The sequence below is a fragment of the Accipiter gentilis genome, chromosome 15 (assembly GCF_929443795.1).
Source record: "Accipiter gentilis chromosome 15, bAccGen1.1, whole genome shotgun sequence".
Classification (NCBI taxonomy): domain Eukaryota; kingdom Metazoa; phylum Chordata; class Aves; order Accipitriformes; family Accipitridae; genus Astur; species Astur gentilis.
Genome location: NC_064894.1, coordinates 8,681,897 through 8,701,921, shown reverse-complemented (window position 1 = coordinate 8,701,921; position 20,025 = coordinate 8,681,897). Strand labels below are relative to the sequence as shown.

At 38.3% G+C, this 20,025-nt stretch overlaps 1 protein-coding gene across 4 annotated transcripts in view; it reads right to left on the bottom strand.

Annotated features, from left to right (window-relative positions):
- BCKDHB (branched chain keto acid dehydrogenase E1 subunit beta) overlaps positions 1-20,025 on the bottom strand; it is a 132,717-nt gene that overhangs the window by 44,100 nt on the left and 68,592 nt on the right. For all 4 annotated transcript variants that reach the window (XM_049818053.1, XM_049818056.1, XM_049818055.1 and 1 more), the window contains exon 9: positions 9,066-9,152. In XM_049818053.1, coding sequence (XP_049674010.1) covers positions 9,066-9,152 — 87 coding nt within the window. The remainder of the gene's footprint in view (positions 1-9,065; positions 9,153-20,025) is intronic.

Sequence of the window (20,025 nt, the reverse complement as noted above, 5' to 3'; positions counted from 1 at the left end):
AGACCAGGTTGCTCCAAGCCCCATCCAACCTGGCCTTGGACACTGCCAGGGATGGGGCAGCCACAGTCTCTCTAGGCAACCTGTTCCAGTGCCTCACCACCCTCACAGGGAAGAATTTCTTCCTTATATCTAACTTAAATCTACCCTCTTTCAATGGTTTAAAACCATTACCCCTTGTCCTATCACTACAGGCCCTTGTAAAAAGTCCCTCCCCATCTTTTCCTGCAGCCCCCCTTTAGGTACTGGCAGGCTGCTGTAAGGTCTCCCCGGAGCCTTCTCTTCTCCAGGCTGAACAACCCCAACTCTCTCAGCCTGTCCTCACAGGAGAGGTGCTCCAGCCCCCTGGTCATCTTCGTGGCCCTCCTCTGGACTTGCTCCAACAGGTCCACGTCCTTCTTATGTTGGGGGCCCCAGAGCTCGACACAGTACTCCCGGTGGGGTCTCACCAGAGCAGAGTAGAGGGGAAGAATCGCCTCTCTCGACCTGCTGGTCATGCTTCTTTTGATGCGGCCCAGGATGCAGTTGGCTTTGTGGGCTGCCAGCAAACACTGCCAGGTCATTTTGAGCTTCTCGTCAAGAAACAGCCCCAAGTCCTTCTCCTCAGGGCTGCTCTCAATCCATTCTCTGCCCAGCCTGTATTTGTGTTTGGGATTGCCCTGACCCATATGCAGGACCTTGCACTTTGCCTTCTTGAACTTCATGAGGTTCACAGGGGCCCACCTCTTCACCCCTTCTATTGAATATTTATTCAATATATTACTTGAAAATAAGTAACTCTATAGAAAGCCTACAAGTTAATGCCATGCATACAAGTTAATGGTTTTAAAAAAACATTCCTAAAAAGGAATATAACATGTTTTCCTAAAAAGTGCCTGATCTTGCCAGGTATTGCCCACCACAAACGTCTGTCTGGAGAATCAGGCAGTCTCAAGCTGCCCACTGCCTTGAGCTTTCCCTGCTCTATCCACCACAGGCAGTTTACTGGCAGACGCCGGTTGTCCTACCCACCCTTTCTGTCTGTGAACTCTGATCCCACAGCAGCAAAGCTGGTGCGTGTGGCATACTCCAAGGCGGCAGGTATTTATTCTCATACACTGGGAACGGCCCCTAAGAACCTTACTGGTGGCCTTGTTCTCTCACTTACTGAAGACTCCTAATGAGGCAGCACCTACTGACCCTCTCCTTTCAGTGCCTATGGAAACTGCCAAGCTCCTGTCTCATTCTTGCCTCTACCTCTCTACAGAAAAAAAAAAAAACAAAACTCAAAAAAACCCCACAGTTTTAGCTCCTGCCAGCAATGAGGACACTCCCATGATGCATGTAAAAAGCTTACTCTAATCCAGAATTTTCAGACAGGATAGATCCAACGCCGAGTAAGCAGGGCACATTCTCACCGTGTAGAAATCCAGGTCCAAATCAGTACTGGTGGGATTCAAGCATGGGTTAATCATTTGCCATCTGGCACTGGTTTGTGTTCCCTTTCAGCCAGGGAATGAGACCGTCCCCCAAAAACAAGAGGAGCGAGTGTGCATGAGCAACCCCACGGCTGGGACATCTCTTGGCACATGTACCCACTCCTGTGTGGACCTTTTCATGACTTATTTCACAGAAGCTGAAGAGACTTCAAGCTGAGCTACAGATGAATAAGACATTTTGATTTTTGTTCTGCCTAGAGACTGGACTAATTGGACATGTAAACACTCTGTGTTTACAACTTTAGAGAGTGCGTTTTGGGGCAGATTTTAGAAAAATCCACCACAATCATTGAACACTTCATTTTCCAACTTGAATGTTATTTTAGGATTTTGGGGTTGTTTGCTTATTTTAAGAAATTTATTTGGGAGTTTTACATAGTACAGGCAGATTACTGTATGCCCCGTTTAATATTTGGCTATATTCAACTCATTAAACGATTTTTCTCTCTCAGTACTGAATTTATTCCAGCCTAGAGGAACACAACACTCCCTTGTAGCCTGAACTGATAACACAGGTCACTATTATAATGATCCTTCTGTTTGCATTTTAGAGAGATTTGTTCCTCCCTATGTCCACTAAAAATAAAATAAGCATGCATAAAGTCTCATGAGTAAATTGGACTTTATCACATGGTAACACCAAAGAAAGCTTCTTAGAAGTCCATTCATCTTTTGCTGCATTTCTCATAAAACAGGACTTCAGTATGGATCACAGATATCCGAACATGAAACGATGAAAATTAAGATACTACTTCTTTTGCTGCATTTCTCATAAAACAGGACTTCAGTATGGGTCACAGGTATCAGAACATGAAACGATGAAAATTAAGATACTTCCAACACAGCGAGTTGAACTGTACAATAAGAGATTTCACTGTAACATCCAGAACAATTCTGGCCTCAAAAGTTAGTGTGGAGAAAATACAGGCACTACCCTGAAAATCTTCATTGCTTGTTAGATTTTGGTTCCCTTTTGAAAGTAACACAGGTTCAGAAAATACCACTTCTGCCAGACAAACATGACCACCAAGTCCCTACAGGTAGGCTCACAAGCCCCGGGTAATGTGCAGGCACTGTAGCAGAGAATCTCACAGGCAGTGAGGGGCAAAGGTCTAGAAAGGGGCACACAGTCAAGTACAAGGCACAAAACTTTTTCTCCTATTTACAAATGAAAACAGAAAATCTCAAATGTTTGATGCTGTATCCAAGCGCTTTAAGATACAGAATAACTCTTAGTTTGATAATTAGTATAAAAGATTCACATTAAATTCACAAGTCAAATTCTTAATATGAAAGATCATTTTTGTTATATTGATTTTACTGAACTTTTCAGTATCACCAGTGAATCTTACTTTTTACTTTTTTTTTTTTAGTATATAAACTTCAGGTTTTATTGATGAATAATACAGCTTTACTTCCTTCAAGAAATCTTGGGTTTGTAACATTTTGTCTATTCACTTTTATTTTCTACATTGCTTATCAAAATATGCTGATGTCATTCAATACTATGCAAGACTTCAGACTTGCATAGCAAAAATTGCTTCTAGTTCCTGCTGCATCACAAATTGTGGGCTTGCTGAACTGCCAATATTCATATTTCATAAACCCAAGAAACATCTTCATGCACCTTTCACAAACACCTTTGACTCAAGTCACTGAATGGCAATTTTATGTTGATGATATTTCCCTTACTACTCCCAACTCCTTACTTAAGAAGTAACATTATTTTTTCCATTATTCTGGCTTATTTCTGTATATTTTGATTTTCTTTTCCTTCAAATCACTGCTCTTTTTCTATGGTATTATTATACGTTTTATGGCCAACTTGAATTTACTTCCCTCTGTTTATTCCAGCTTTTCTTTATACCAACATTTCCTAGATCATACTCCGAGTGACAGAAATTGATGTGATCCATAAAACCAGGCTTTTATAGCTTGTGATTCCTGCGAGATTGGGCTAAAAGAGTGACAGTGGCAAAGTTAAATAGGACAGTAAATGAAGGACTACATTGTGTCAATATTTCATCTGTTCCAACTTGACTGCCTATTGTGCCCGTGTCAAAGCAAAGTTAAAGAACATGAATTCAGATTTAATAATTTTCTTATGTCAGCTGAACGACCATACTCCTGTACCTGCATGTTTTAGCATGCCTTTTTCTTAGGTATCTGTGTTACATTTAGTCAGAGCCTCTTTGTTTAGCCACTCCATGAAATGGTACTCAGTGAAAAAAGTCTCTGTCCTGCAAAAAGCTGTCCAGGCTGGCCTGTGCTTAATCATCTTTCTAATCAGCTTGGAAAAACATGTTTGAGTCTTCTTCTATTATTTTCCAACTGAACAGAGAATTATTTCAAATTTCCTTCATTTCTACAATTAAGTAGTTCTAACAATTTGTACCTCAAACTCCTCCAACTTCTTAAGACAGTTCCTGTCCAGTGTCAGACTTAGGGCTATTTTACTTTAAATCTTCATACTGCTGAAATAATTGACATTTTTTGTTGATGTTCATTTTTTTTTGTTGTTTTGGCAAATTCTTTCTGTGGTAATCTGCATTAGAATAAAATGGCTCTGAAACTCTTGCAACTTTGAAAAGCTTTCCTAGACATACCCACCTTTTTTTCCCCGAAATACTTCTCACAAAAATAGCTCGTCTAATAATTTCTCCTAATGTCACACACTAGCAGGAAATTACACCACTTACTGGAGATTAGGCCTTATTTTGTAGCAGCAGGAGGAAATCTAAAGCACCACCAGTCCAAATAGACAAAGGTTATTATATCCAATTTTTAGATACAGAACTGAAGAACTGAAAAAATAAGATCACGTAACTCAATCCTCAGAAACAGATTATTTCACTGAATTTGCTGGGACCTATCCCCTGATTAATGTCAAATCTTTTGTAAGACTGAAACTCCTGTGCAACTCTGAGAAACACACCGAGTCCTCTGGAAGGATTCCTGAGGAGTGACCTCTGTTCACCTGTACATTTTTTTGGTAGCTGACCCAACATCCCCTGTTCCCCAGACCCTCACAAGGCGTAGCCAGATGCCCAATGACAAAGTCGTTACCAGGCAATAAGAAAAGAAAATGCACTACTAAGACAGAAAACCACAATTAAACCAGAATTGCTCTGTTCTTGCAAGAATGAAGAAAATACGTTCCTTTTTACATTTGTGCAACCCTCTACAAAAAACACTGTGCCAACTTGTTTTACAGACAGCAATGATCTTTTACCGCTCCCTTCTTCAGTCACATGAAAACACTAACCACCATATTACTGTAACCATAGTACAACCTTCCCACACCTAGTCCCACAGAAAGCAGGAATAGTACAATACATCTGAGGTACAAGACCTAAAAACCAGGAAATGAAAAATCAAGCCACTAGTCAGTACACACATCCTAATCCTTTCCCAACATGCACATGTCTTCAACGACAATCTATAAATTTTGCCAGCAATCTTAATTCTGTTCTCCTCAATTTCCAATTTCTAAATGTCTTCTCCACCAAATTGCCTTCATTCCTCAGAACAGTAGTATAGGTTTTGTAAGAGTTCGGATGAAAAAGGACAAAAAAGGTGACTTGAATAACAAGAACGAACATTACATATTGTACCACGCCAATTCAGTGCTGCCAAAGTCTTGCAGTCAAGCAGTTGCTATTTATTGGACCCAAATGTGCCAGAAATTAAGCAGAATAGCCTCTAATGTTCAAAATATGTGCACATTCTGTAATACACAGAAGCTGCATAAAACCAGCAAATGGAAATATTAGTCACTATTAAAAATTCACTTTTAAAAACAAAAGCTATATGTTTCACACTTACATGAAATTTCTCTCAAAACTGCATACTTCAAAATGTTTTTAATGAAATACCAGACAGCATTCTTCAGATTGCCATGAAATTTTCAGCCATACCCAAATTTCAAAAACTCTCTTCTAATATATTACATACAAACAAAATATAAGTGTTTGAGATTTCATATCAAAAGGACACCTACTTTCAGAGGAAAGAAAAAAATTCATTTAAGTCCTTCCTAAAACAGAATCTGAGAATCCTCTTCAAATCTGCTATGTTGCTTACACCACAATAAGATTCAGAAGACCTTCAGTGTAAGTTTAGCTTTCTAATATATTACATCCCAGAGTAAAAGATAAGTAATGCTGAAATAATATGAGAAAATGACAGTAATGACTTCTTAAAGAAAAAAGATCACCTTTGAATTAGTTCTAGGTGAGCCTTTCAATAACTACTTGTTGTTGAAACCAAAACCTTTATTATCTACAGCAGTCTTTCAAATGATGATGGTTGGTTACTGCAGGATTACAGCTTCGTGTTTGGATTCCCTACCCTCTTTACACTGCAAGCGCAAGAGGAGTACTCCATTCAGAAGGAACTCATCTTTCTACAAAGAGATCAATACAGCTACGCTCAAAACCTCATCCCAGTAAAAGCAACCTAGAATAATAAACCCTTCATTTGCAAGAAAAGAGCAACACGTTGCAATTTAAACCGCAGTGCTGGTGTCACAGTAGCAGCTACAAATAAAGAGATCCGATAAAAGGGTTATCAGGCATTCCAAGCATGAAAGACTTCTAAAATCAAGGATTAGTTCTTCACGCAACCGAGTTCATTGTCCCTTGTAGAACCTATTGTTTCATGGTCCCCTACTAAGTCTTGCACTTCTTTCTGAAATTGTGTCACACCATCATCTTCATTTTGTTGATACAAGACGACTGATAAGGAGGCAGTGGGGTTGCAAGCTGCCGCTCTGTAAGGTAGCTGCTTACCGCAGGGCACCACTAAACGACAGCCACGGATCAGAGCTTCTCAAACTGTGCTCCAACCGTTCACCTTAAGCAAAAGTTTAGTGCCCTGTCTGCCGAACATGACAGTTTTGTAAGCTTTTATATAGAATATAATCAATGTAAGTGTTAACTGTACCTGTATTGAATTTATCCTATCATCTGTTGCTCGCTTCAGAATACCCACTGCGATCTTACACGAAACATCAGTAGGAAGGGCAGTCCTATCACGTAGAGTTTTAATGACACCTCTTCATCCTGCGCTTAGTTTTATGTGTTTGAGAAGGAGTAAATGACTACTTAACGCAATAACGTGTCCCTTTAAAATATTCTGTATTTGACACAGAACAAATCTTATTTAATATGCTCTCCAAACACTGCTTTTAATCTCCCATATGCAAAAAGAAACCTGTTGAATATGGTCCTGTAGTTCAGGAGTGAAAGCCATCATATCCATTTGTAATCTTCTTGAAGCGTACATCACCATGAAGTGTTTGTGACAGTGAACTTTTAAAATAACCTGTGTACTTTTATTCACCTTATTTCTACGACGAGAGACCTCACAGCAAGGATGGAATAACAATATGGAAACTAACCAACTAATCCAACTGGACACACTTTATTGAAGTCTTATTACTTCCATGTGTAAGAGGAAACTAAAGCCAACTGCAACTCCCAATTTTTGGCATTCTCAGAATGCATTTTATCCAGCAAAAGAGAATTTCACTTTTCGTTTTTATTTTTACAGCACAGTGATATTAGACACATGGACTTAACTTGATCGTTTAGAGATCAAGTGTTTTAACTGAATAAAAAAAAGCAACGTCTTCATTATGCCTAAAGCAATACTGTTCTCTAAAAAGTTGTAAGGCTTTGTAAATATTATTCTAATCTCTTCTGCAGTATGAATATTCTTAAAAATAACTGGTATAAGAATTTTGGTACAGATTATAAAATATTCAAGAATAGATATAAAGAGAAGTGACAATATGGTTTTAACACAGATTCAAGTCAACCAATTTATAGGAAAGAAACTCGCCACAGATAAAATTAAATGCCAAAGAGTTATATTCCAATTTATTCTGAGGTAGCATGAGTGATAAATTAACTAATATTTCTCAAGATACAAATCCTAGTTTCCTTAAAAATATGAATATAAAATTATGAGCTACTATCATGAAACAAATATTTGCTTTCAAAACTGACAGAAATAAATAGCGCTTTACTAAAGCATTGTAAACTTTGTTTTCTAAATAATATTTGTCAAGACACATCTCTGATGTGAAAAACAACCCCAAGATAGATCAAGCATCTAAGTACCCTTCTTAGTGGAGCTCTGAGGAGATTAAAAACTCATTTTGTAGTTTCAGCAATATATTGAGCACCCCATGCTCTTCCAATAATAATTACTGATAAGCTTTTTTCTTTTCAACTCACTTTTTTCTCCAACACATATGCTTTCCTTTGTTATGCCAATAAATGATGAGATTGCTGCGTGGCTTAGAATAGTTTTCTCAAGTGTTAATAATAACACAAGATACTAAAAGACAGGCTCTTTTGGTTGAGCTTATTTCACATTTTTGTAAGAATTTGAGAAAAATCATCACTTTCAACACTCACAGTTGGCAGTACCTTATGACTTCACTAGGCCTATTTTAATCAAAGAGGCTACCTATAAAAGAAGGGAGGTCAAATAATAATTACTTATAAGGATGATAAACATTTTGTTCTTAACAGAGACAAAATTTTGGTAGGAAAAAAAATGAAATTACCTTCATTTAATTATACTAAAAATAATACAATTACTCTTTAAAAGAAATTGTAATCACAAAGATCAAGAAACATAGTTTTCCGACTCCTTATGCATATTTAATTCAAAACTACACTCTCAGAACAATTAACTCTATACCTTCCTACAAAAAGGCTAATTCCCAAGCTTTAACTACTGCCCGTATGGCTTATATTTTGTGAATTTTAGAACGCCATTTCTCTCTAGTCCTATAATTTAACTTCTCTAAGAATAGAATAATGGGAAAATAGTAATCAGACAATGATGGATGCAATTAGTTTAGAAGTTCCTATAAGCCAGTATCACTGATGTGCATAAGAAAGAAATCACGTTAAGGGGAAAGTCTGTATGCAAGTACAGATATAAGACATGTCAGAAAGCTCAAAAAGACTTCCAAAAAAGTTAAAGCCTCGTGCTCCAGACAACTGATACTGATCTACTTCTCAACCTTCCAAAGCTGTTCTGTGCATACAAACTCTACACGTGTGAGCATCACCACAACTATACGTAAACTACTTTCACAGACTGCTTTCCAAATGCAGTCTCTGAATGTTACATCTAGTACCACATTATACTGTACTGGACCTAGGTGCTTTTTCTGTGTCCGATTTCAACAGTCCTAGAATGTATTTTTAAGATGCTTTGGGGATACAAATATGATAAAGTTAAAAAAAGTACATTGAAAAACAGATTATACATGACAATTTTTCCTTTGCATCTGACAGCACATCCTCCCCATTCTTCAGCAAAAGTTAAATTTTCTAGCTTAACAGATGCTACGCACAGTGCCTGGTAGGTACCAGCTTCTCAGCTGTTCAGATAAAGTAACACAAGCATACACACAACACTGAAATTTCATACAATTGTAAAAGAGAATAAACTTAAAAAAAATATATATATATGAAAAACTCAACTTTTAATGTAGTAATAAATATGTTTTCTACAGGTAAACATATTCTGCCGTGCAGGACACTTAAATACAAATAACCTGCGTACCTGAACTGTGGAACTGATTTCAGATGCAAATCCTCCTGTCAAGGGAGCCTCGTGGCTAATCAGCAATCGCCCAGTCTTCGCCACTGACTGAAAAGGAAAAACAAACCCCAAAAATGAAATCACAAGAGCTGTAATTTGATTACTTACCTGTAATACTTGTGAAATATATGAAGTAGGTGACATCATTAGCAATGTTAGAATATAGTTACTTTTCCCCTCTTGCATTTTCACTGAAAGATAAATCATCCTAAAAGCCTAAACTGAGTAATTAATGAGATGGCTTTATATTTAGTATAAAAGTGTGCACATCTTCCACTCCAGTTTAAGCAAATATCAAGAATAAAAGTTTATTCCACTGAATATGGATTTACTCTATCAATGCAAACTGTAAGATTTCTGAAGGAGAATAAGGATTTTAACAAGTCAGTAAAAACCTGGATCCTGAAAATACTAAAAGATACACATGTGAAGAAATCTTTCACTGAATCCTACCTCTGCACAGCCAGATCCCACATAAAGTCACAAATCATAGCTATTCAGAAAGTAAAACTTTTAAATAAAAATTTTAGCAAGAAAACAATCACGTGGGTTAATGCTGCTTATTTAAGTTTTACATGGCAATTAGAAGGAACATTTTCTAATTTTAAGCCTCCATATTTGTGCAGTTTTTATGTGATCTACTTTATAAATAATTAGATAGCACTATATATACAGAAGGTGATCTAAGCATCTTTTAATCAAACACAACTGGATTCATTGTGAAACATAATAATGAAAGCAAAGTATTTTTAATCTGATGGGAGTATAATGCTTCACCACACCCAGATATCTTGAAGTTTATTGCAGCTAGATGCTAAATTGCCTAGAATCGAACCGTATCAGATACCTTTGGTCAGAAATATGGCAGCAAAGTCTCACTTTTCATAATATACATTTTATAACTTCATACGGTGCATACAAAAGTTTCATGAACTTCTAGAGACGCACATCAGAAGAAAAAAACAAACACAGTAATGAGTATGTTAATTCAAGAACAGTTACGGTCTGATTTTTAAGATAAGTACATAGCGTACTGCTGATGTACCATTAGTCATCAAGGGGAAAGCCCAAGAAAGTGCTAGCTATCAGGTCAAGCTTCAAGGCTGTGATCTTCAATTAATGTCTACACCAGCACATTCTCCAGCTGGCCAGCTCCATCTTGTCTACACAATAGAATACATAAAGGCAATACCTTAATTATACAGTTTTCCTTCTGATTCAAGGACTTTACTAATTCTTTTGCTTTTCTAGCAATGACTTAATCAATGGCTCTAAAGTAGCTCATCCACAGATGTACTGGCAAGTCACAGGCTTATAAACAAGATGACCCATATACTGCACTATGAAGTGGTTTGACAATGTTCAGAGCTAAACAAGACAGGAAAAGGCATTTCAACAGTTGGACAGTAATCCACAGTTACGTAGACTGATTTCTTGAATTTCTTTTGCCAACACTGGAAACTCGTATCTAAAGAGCAGAGGCATTAACAGCACTACAAGTCTGTTCAATACATCAAAACGACAGTTCAATGAACAAAATGTACACTCCAGTTCTAAGCTGATATGATAAAACTGATATAATCAGTTTTAAGTTGTTATGGTAAAACTGATACAATTAATCAGTTTTAAAGGCTGGTTTTTTTTTTCGAGAATCCTCTTAGCTTTATTTTAACAAAGATTCTTTTGCATGTATTTGTTCCGAGAGGTTCACACTTTGAAACATTACAAGCTATCATTAGTTACAGGTTTGGTTTCTCAGAATTTTACTGTATGAAACAGACACTGTTAGAACACGCATAAGAAAATCCACATGGGATCAGACCAGTAACCCAGCAGTCCAGTATCATCTCTCCACAATAGAAATAATTTGACGTCTAGGAAAGAGTAAGAATAGGGCATTCAATGTGTTCCTTCACTATTTCTCAGCCTCCAACTATTTTCACATCACAGGGGTTTTGAGTCCAAAATGGTTTCTTGCTCTAAGTAACCGATAACTTTTCTTGCATGAATTTATCCGTTCTCAAATTGAACTCAAGTAAACAATAAAGAAAAAAAAAGGGGGGGGGGGGAGGGGGGAATCTTATTTTGGAAACCTGCTTCTCCTCTATGAGAAATCCTTATTTTTACATGTGATTCCCAAGGGCTTCAAGGACTCCTTGCCTGTAAGAGCTCGCTAAGAGCGAGCAAGCAGCTGTGAACACCAAGCATTGCGTACAAGCATATCAGCCCTGCTAAAAAGCACTATATATCACTCCTGGTAGGAAACCATGCTAGCACAGCTTTGGTGCTTTTAGTAACCATCCTACCTTGTTCAGGGCCAGCATGGATACCCACACCACATCATGCAATGTAGAAATACCTTAAAAATTCTCCTAACAGTTAAACCAGAATCAAAATGAGCAGAAATTAACCACTATACTGCATTGCAAATACAGTCCTGGAGTTTAAGGAAGGATTTATTGTGATTCTTCAGTATTACAGGCTCCCTTGCATCAATTTCTACTTCACATTAACACTTGTTCCTAAACTACAGTGAGTCTTTCAGAAAGACATGCAATCTTAATTATGGTATTTCCAGTGTTTGCAAATGCATCACAGCTATTGGTAAGTTGTTCCAGTGTTCAACTGCCTTCCCTGTTAAAATTTTGCACCTTATTTCCAAACTAATTTGGCTGACTTCAACTTCCAAGCTGTTGGTTCTTATTTTACTTCTGTTTGCTAGCTGGAAAAGCTATCTATTATCACATTTCTGCTCCCCACATGAATATGCTAAGATTGTGATCAAATGATCTCTTAACCACACTTTTGCTAAACTAAACAGACTGAGCTCTAAATCTTTCACCATACAGCACACTTCCAATTCCTTCATCATTCTTACAACCCTAGCCTGAATCATCTCCAGTTTTCAATGTCCTTCTCGAAGCACACCCATCTGGAACCAGCATTCCAGCCTTTTTCAGAACAACGCCAAATACGGAGATAATATAACCTCGGTACTGCAGCTCTTGGGTGTATGAAGCCTTTGGCCAAAGCACAACACCACGAGTCCAGCTTCAACTGATGACTGCGATTCCCTGTTCTGGGGAAAGAGGGCTTTGTCCTTAAAGGATAATTGCTTCCTGGAATAAAGATGGAAATATAGTGTGCATTTATTATTTCAAGATACAAAAATATGTTTGGATATGCTGAAAAATATATTGTGTGCCTGAATCGAGCTCAGTTAATGAATCTATCTTCTCTTTACCAGTGACTGTCTTTTTTTATGTATTTCTCCAGCTGTTTGTTACCTGTAATTTTTTATCAGTAATGGTTTTGAAGGTTTTCCATATCTTTGATAGAAATATTAAAAAACAGGTTAAAAATCCAACTCTGCAGGACCTCATGATTTCACTAATTCCATTCGCTAACACTGCCCTTCTATGCTATACAGTTAAAGTCAGTGCAGTACTAATGCCTTATTTCTCAAACTATGATAATTTGTTTAGTGAGCACCTATTAAAGTGTTCTCAAGCAACACTGAATTGTTGATCATGTATTTCTAAGTCATTTTTGCCTAGCCGCTTTTTCCTTGTTAATTCATTCCTTGCTTTATAGATCATTCTTCCTAATTGATTTGGTACACAGGTTTTTTTGTGGAAAAACTGCTCCGTAAGGTATCAGACTAAAACTCCTGGTCGAGATATACTTTGGTTCAGCAAACATTGGGTCTCTGTATGCCCTCTTCATTTTAATTATGATACTGTTTTTATCTTACAGATCACAGTACTATACAGTAGTAACAGCAGCCAACAGCAACAGATGTGATTTTTTCTTAAACAAAATTTTTAAATATATATTACCATGTAAAATGTTTCAGTCCATATAGCTTAGAATAAAGCTGTAGTCCATAACGGAAAAAACCCCCAACATTTTCCTACATTGGTAGTGTCTTAAAATAGCTAACTTATTTGATTTCTGTATCTTCATATGGAAGTTTAATCTTATTTCCTGGATGTAAAATAGTTCATCAGTCGGAAGTTTCAAAAGTAACTGCTCTACAGTCTATAGGGCACAGTGGGCATTGTTAATGATTATTTGCAGATATCGATGCTCTTCTATAAAACACTAAATTCATTTTTAAAATACGTTATAAAACATTAGTCCCTGTTAAATCAAATGAAGCAAGCATTCAACTTCCAGATAACTAAAGCTGAACACTCAGAAGAGCATTTACAGTCCAATTAAATGTAGCACGGTAACATCAGGCAATGGGGTCCTCAGCCTCCAAACTTAATGGGAAATAGCACTGGCATAAAAGTGGAGAAAAACGGTTAAATCAGCACAGTGTAACAAATTGGCCAGCACAGAATCCTACCATATTATCACCTTTTAAAGAGGTGGGTAGTTGGAGGGGTCTGTGTTTTTTCTCGTTTGGGTTAGCTAAAGAAAAGGATGGCCTTTCAAAGAACGAAGTATTTTGTCCCCTCAAACCAGACACTTGTTGCATTGCTGTAAGGGCTTGATTCTCCTCCATTTCCCCAACGTCCCCACTCTATCTTCCGAAACTCCAGTCTTTACACTTCTTCTTACCTCAGTAAAAGATTCAAATTTTGAAACGCACGCACATGCTGCAGCTCATGTAGAGTACTTTTAAAAATGCGTCTTCAAAAAATACGGTGTGGCTTAGGAGACTGGCATTGTTAAAAATGTTCCTTCTTTACATCCAGAACCAGAAGTTGTTGTTTGCTGATCTCTGAAGCGCAGAGATAATTCTGAGGGTACTGAGAGATTCTGTAGGTATCTCCTATCTCCAGTTAAATGAAAATGGAAACTTTTTTTTGCGTGTTCAGTAACAGACCGCAGAGGAAAGTCAGAAGCAACATCCGGGCATTTAGAGAACATGGCTCCTCTTTGTGTTACGGTCACTCGGCACTTTCACAGCCGAGTTCAGCTGATGCAACCCTGGTTGCTCCCAAAAGGGAGAGGTCCTACCGTAGCCAGAACCTCCTGTTCCCAGCCCATCCCTGGCATCTCCTCAAACACTGAAGGGGCCACAGGGTAAGCCAGCTGAAGGAGATAATCTGATTTATCCTGCAGCAGCGTACAGTTAGCACAAAGCAGCAAACACCACCCCAGAGAGAGATTCAGAGGCAGATCGGGATTTGCTCACGGAAAGCTTCAGCAGTGCTCTCCCTCCCTCTGGAAGGCAGCTGGGAGCCAAGTCATGGCACACCACTGTCACCTGTGCAATATCCAGTCATTAGAGACAAGACTCTAGGCATTTCAAGTACTAAATTAACCCTAAACCAAAACCAGAAACCAATACTGCCTATACTTTCCCACCTCAAATTTCTTTGTCAGGACTGTTTTACATCGGTGTCATCCACAAGGACGACAAATGACATTGCATCAGAGCAAAAGGCTAGCGGCATGATCGCCCTGATAATGAAATGTAAAAAACCAACCCTAATGCCTTTGCAAGACTAATGCTTTCAGATTGCACTCTGAAGGTTTTCTGAACTGCAGCCCAGCATTTTTGTAGCGAAGCAGCTGAGCAAATTATTTTCAGTCTCCCTGACCCCACTCTTTATCCAAGAGTTTCTATAATCACTTTTCTGTTCAACTCTCAATTCGTCATGTTGGCCACTTTCTCCCCTCCTACAGGCACTGATGACAGAAGAAAACAACAAGTCTGGCACTTCCAAGCACTCTGAAATCTAAGTGCTGACACTACCAATAACATACTATGCCCTTACTTAGGGGAAAGCAGACTGAAACCAAAATGAGTTTGATGGTAAACTGCATTTTACACTACTGCTCTCCACACACAGCAACAGCACTACTTCCAGTGTAACCAGCTGCTTCACTAACACAGCAATTGCCCTTAAAGAAATGATCAAAGTCAGAATTTTATTACAAATGGCTGTTATTGTGTCACAATGGCAAGTTGCCTATTTTCTTTAAGAGGGAAATCTTGTGCTCAGAATAAAGAGATTTTCCATCTCTTACAGAAAAGGAATTATTCTGATGTTCACTTTCACATTTAAATTTTTGCATACTTTTGATTGTGTTCTTTAGAGACTATAAAAATTTCCTGCATAATTGAAAAACTAGCTTTTCAAAATAATTTTAAATAAGCTGGCAACAGTACTGAAATTGTGTATTTGTATTATATTCCATTTTGCACTAAACACATATGAAACAATTATAAAATTGTATCAAAATGAATATTAATAGATATGTGCCTTCACTGACAACCAATCAGCACATAGAAGCTTAAAAAAAACAAAACAAACCTTGGTAAAGTTCCAATAAATGCCTTGAAAAACATTTTTTCTTTTTCATTTTCAGACCAGCTTTAATGAATTTGTACTTGGAAATTGTAAAACCTGAGGGAGGCTATGTTCCCCAACCCATTAGTTCTACTTTCCTTTTAATATTTCATTAACAAATGAAATTGCATAGCAGCATTCTTGGTACTGAACATCATAAGCATAGGGATAGAAGATCCCAAATTTCTATTCAGCATTTCCCACAGAGAAATATAGAACATAACCTGCCAGATGAATCGCTGAGGATTACATTTACGTAGCACATGCAGATCCATAGGATGACACGTCCCAGATAAAATGAATTATTTGTGCATGTGATTTACTGACAATCCTAAAAAAATGCACTTATGTCCCCAATTTCCAGACATCCCAGAGCCTTATTGTTGTGGGATCTCTGGAAAACCAAATAGATCCTCAAGCACTTTTTTTTTTTTTTTTTTTTTTTTTTTTAAACAAGGGTGCCAAGAGAAGAAATAGAAGGGAAGAGGAATAGGATGTGTCCTAATAGTCTGGACACAAGAAAGCCCTGTAATTTCCTAACGATCACAATCTAGTTTGCAAATTATAACTATCAGTTGCCCAGAAGAACTACCTTTCCCTAGAAGCAGTAAAAGCTAGGAATAGCATGCACCCTTTAAAGCTCCAACTCGGCAGCAAAAATAATTCTTAATATTGAAGAATAAACAATAAATGATTAATCTGAATTAAAAAAAAAGGAAATAGCATCATTTGGTATGGTTTTCAACAGCACTAAATTCCCAGAGAAGGAAAATGAGCGAGCCTTCAAATCTACTATATCATGTCTACGCTACACTCCCAAAAGTTGACTGAAACTCATTTATCAGTAAAATCAAGATGCAAAGACACCCAAGTGACATGAAAAAACGTTGCTTCGTCACATACAGCTCAACAGCCCAAAGCATGAGTAAGATTTCTCAACTATTGGTAATAAGACAGTCAGCCTTACACTCATTCTGTTAAGATGCATAAGGCTACTGTAAGTATAACAAACATATCGCAGTACGGCAATAATATAGCAGAGAATCCTAGCTGAACACTGGCAGCAATGTATGTAGATCAAAGATAAAACTACTTGGAAAGGAAAACACGTCATCCTTATTCCATCACTTAGGAAAGCCATTCGAGAAAAATCTTTTAAAAATAACTTTTCAAACAATAAAATGAAAAAACCATAGGCAGTTCTGTAATAGATGAACATGCCGATTAACAGCAGGGAATGAAAAAGAAATCCAATTTCCTTTTAACTTGACACAAATAGCTAAAAAGTTGCCAATCATTTTAACTGATGCACATTAGCAGCGCACAAATCTGTCTTCCTGCTAGTAACTAACCAAAACAGAGGCTTTTAATCCATTACCGTCTGCTGGTTCAGCTGATACAGCAGAGGTTTGTGCTTTGACCTACAAGCCTGGAATTCATTGATCGCAGATGGCATGGCCAAGGCTGCTGGGACAGGCCATGGCCCAGAGGGAGCTCGGACCTACCGTCAGCTTCGGAAGCGCAGAATGAGTTTCCCCAAAATAAAAGGATCTGCGATAACCAATTTATATGGTAAGGACGAGCAGATCCATTAGGGCTCCCGGGCTGCAAAGAGCACAAAGATGAAGAGGCATTGATTCTGGTCTCTAACAAAGAGAAGCAAAAGACAGTCCGTAGAAGGAGACAACACCAGCAGGAAACAGGGACAAGGGAAAGAACGGAGAACAGCCCTCCACTGGGGTTCAGCACAGCACGCGACCTCAGCGCGTCAGGGGGATCAGAGAGGCTGTCCTGCTGCACAACCCTCCTCTGACACGGTGCCTATACCCTCACCTGCCTTCTCTGGAGCAAAAGATGAAACCAGAAAACCCCAAACCTAAAAAACTCACAAGTTTTTCGTCTAACCTCCTTTCCAATTAACTTCATATCAAAGATCAGCTCTTAGACAAAATAAACAAAGATCTAAAAGTATAATGCATTACAACTCCAAGTATCATAGTAATGAAGAAAAATGTAGGAAAATAAGGAGAAGCATTAGAAATTTATTTGCTGCCCAGTGAGCTGTTTACCTGAAACGAAACAATTAATGCTTCATTAAATAAATTATCAAAACATGTACTAAGGTGTAGTGTTTTGTAGACAGCCAACATACTGTCCCCTGAGCTCTTTCAAAGTTATTACTGTGCATTCAAATACTGATTTCTGATAAGGAGTAAAGCTCTCAGAAAAGAACTTCAGTTAATTTTACACAGCCACGTTAAATCTGTTCTCCCTAAAAGGTCCGTCTTGCTGTACTTCTACCTGGCTACTACTTTTACCAACTCCACCGTACTAGCACAACACAGTCAGCCGAAAATCCTAGTGAAATCTCAAACGAAGGGGAAGGAACAAACAATCTGGAACACAGGGAAAAGTTGGACCACATTTTTGACAGTGGCAAAGGCAGAAGCAGGAGGGGATGCTAACAGCAGGATGGGGAAGAAAGAAAGAAAATCAAACATACTTTTATTTATAGCCAGCTGTCCATCATAACTCTGACCTTTGACCGTCCTTTAACATTAAGTTTAAGAATAAGCTTATTCACATTATAAATACTGTTCTCTGTAGAAAAAACCTAGATGATACATTAAAGGTGACATTATTAGTATGTTTCCGTGGCCCAAGGAATCTGGATTTTAAAGGACTTAAAATGAAATCACATTGATATGCTAAACAAAGCAGAGATTCATAATAAATTTGTAAGGTTTACCCTTTGATATAATTCTAGATACATACAGATAGGTGTACACAGTGCATATATGGCCATAACTCAACTGGCCCAAAGACAGTAAACACTTTTTTTCCCTTTAGGCATTCTTAAGCCCATACATGTGCATCACCTGTTGCTGGAGTTGGTGAGCCCTGTTCCTGTTGTCAGAAAGTTTATGAATAAAATCATTTCCAAGGCTTCCAGCTACATCGGAGCTGGTGGTCAAAAATAAACCTGTACATTCTGTAGAGGAATTCTGTATTTCGACTAGATGAGTTGGAGTGAGGAAACAGGTTAATAGGCTTGCAATAATTCTCAAAACCTATTTTCTGACAATTCTCGAGAACTCTGACCATGCACGAAAGAGAAAATTACCATAATCGGTAGAATTCTGATTATTAGGTTTTTTAATACTTTCTTTGTTACAGTGAACCATGAACAGGGAGTGTATTAAAAGTGTTCCTGTTGATAAACTGTTAAAGAGCCAACCAAGCTTTCAAAAAAGTTACTTGAAGACTTCTCTGCAGTTTGTCAGTTTTAATACGCATATCTAACTATCTGCATGCAGATGCATATTTCTATGTATTTATTTCCGTGGTTACCAACTGAAATGCAAATATTACATTGATGTCTCAGAAGATCAAGACCAAAACAAATAAAAATCTCTCTGAAGACTGAAACGAATGGCTCAAATTCAGTGTGTCAAAGCAACAAAAATATTTTGCTCAGGAGTCATCATTCACAACTTGTTCTGACACTCAATATAAATAATGTCTCAGTTGTCTAAAAGTAAACTATATCCAACAACTAATTCCCAGTCTCTTATCAGCTTCACTTGAACAATTTAATACTGTGCTCCTGTAAAAACCTACACAGCCTCTTCTGGCAGAATAAAAACAGTTCCCAGGAATAAGTATGGTCCTTACACCTCAAATAGCACAGCATTAAGCAGTTGAGGCTTTACTGTCACTAATCTCAGGTAAGGCTCCTGCATCAGGTTGGGTTTTCATCCTAACTTCCTCCTACATGGAAGTACATTTTCCAAGCAATGTATCTGACTAAGTATCTCCTTTAATAAGAAGGATTATAAATAAAAGCATCAGCATTGCTGTAAAAGTCTGCCTGCCCCATTTATTTACATAACCATTTATATTCTTTGGACCATGCCCATCCACCTGAGGGCAAGGGCTCCAGCCCTCAACCATCTTGATGGCCCTCGCCCCACCTTATCAAGATTTTCTTTTATTGGAGGCCCAAGACTTGCATATTAAGTGGAAGGGGATGATTTCTACCTTCAGTCGCCGGGTCATGCTCCTGCTGACCCAGCCCAGGATGGCGCTGGCCCTCGTTGCTGCTGTTGCTGCAGGCTGATGCTCCGCTCGCTGCCCACCAGAGCCCCCGAGGGCTTTCCCTGCAGAGCTGCTCCCCAGCCAGGACTCCCAGTCTCTGCTGTCACAAGTTTTGCCTTCCCAGGTGAAAGACCTGCCATTTGACCTTGCTGAATTTCATAAAGTCACTGTCAGCCCACTCCTCGTCAACCCACTCCTCCAGCTTGTCTACGTCTATGTTCAAGCGTATCACTTGTTTCTCCCTCCCCTGTTTGGTCTCATCTGTTAAGCCTGAGGAGGGTGCACTCCATCACCTCCTCCACATCATTGATAATGATGTTTGAACAGGACAGACCCCTGTGGTACTTGCTTGTCACTGCCCTCCAGGTCGAGTACTGTACTCTACCCATTAACCATGACCCTGTAGGCCCAAACATGCAAACAGCATTTTACCCATCCAGCTGTCCAGAGTATAACATCCTAACTTTGATACAGGAGTATTCTGAGAGATAGTATCAAAAGCTTTGCTGAAG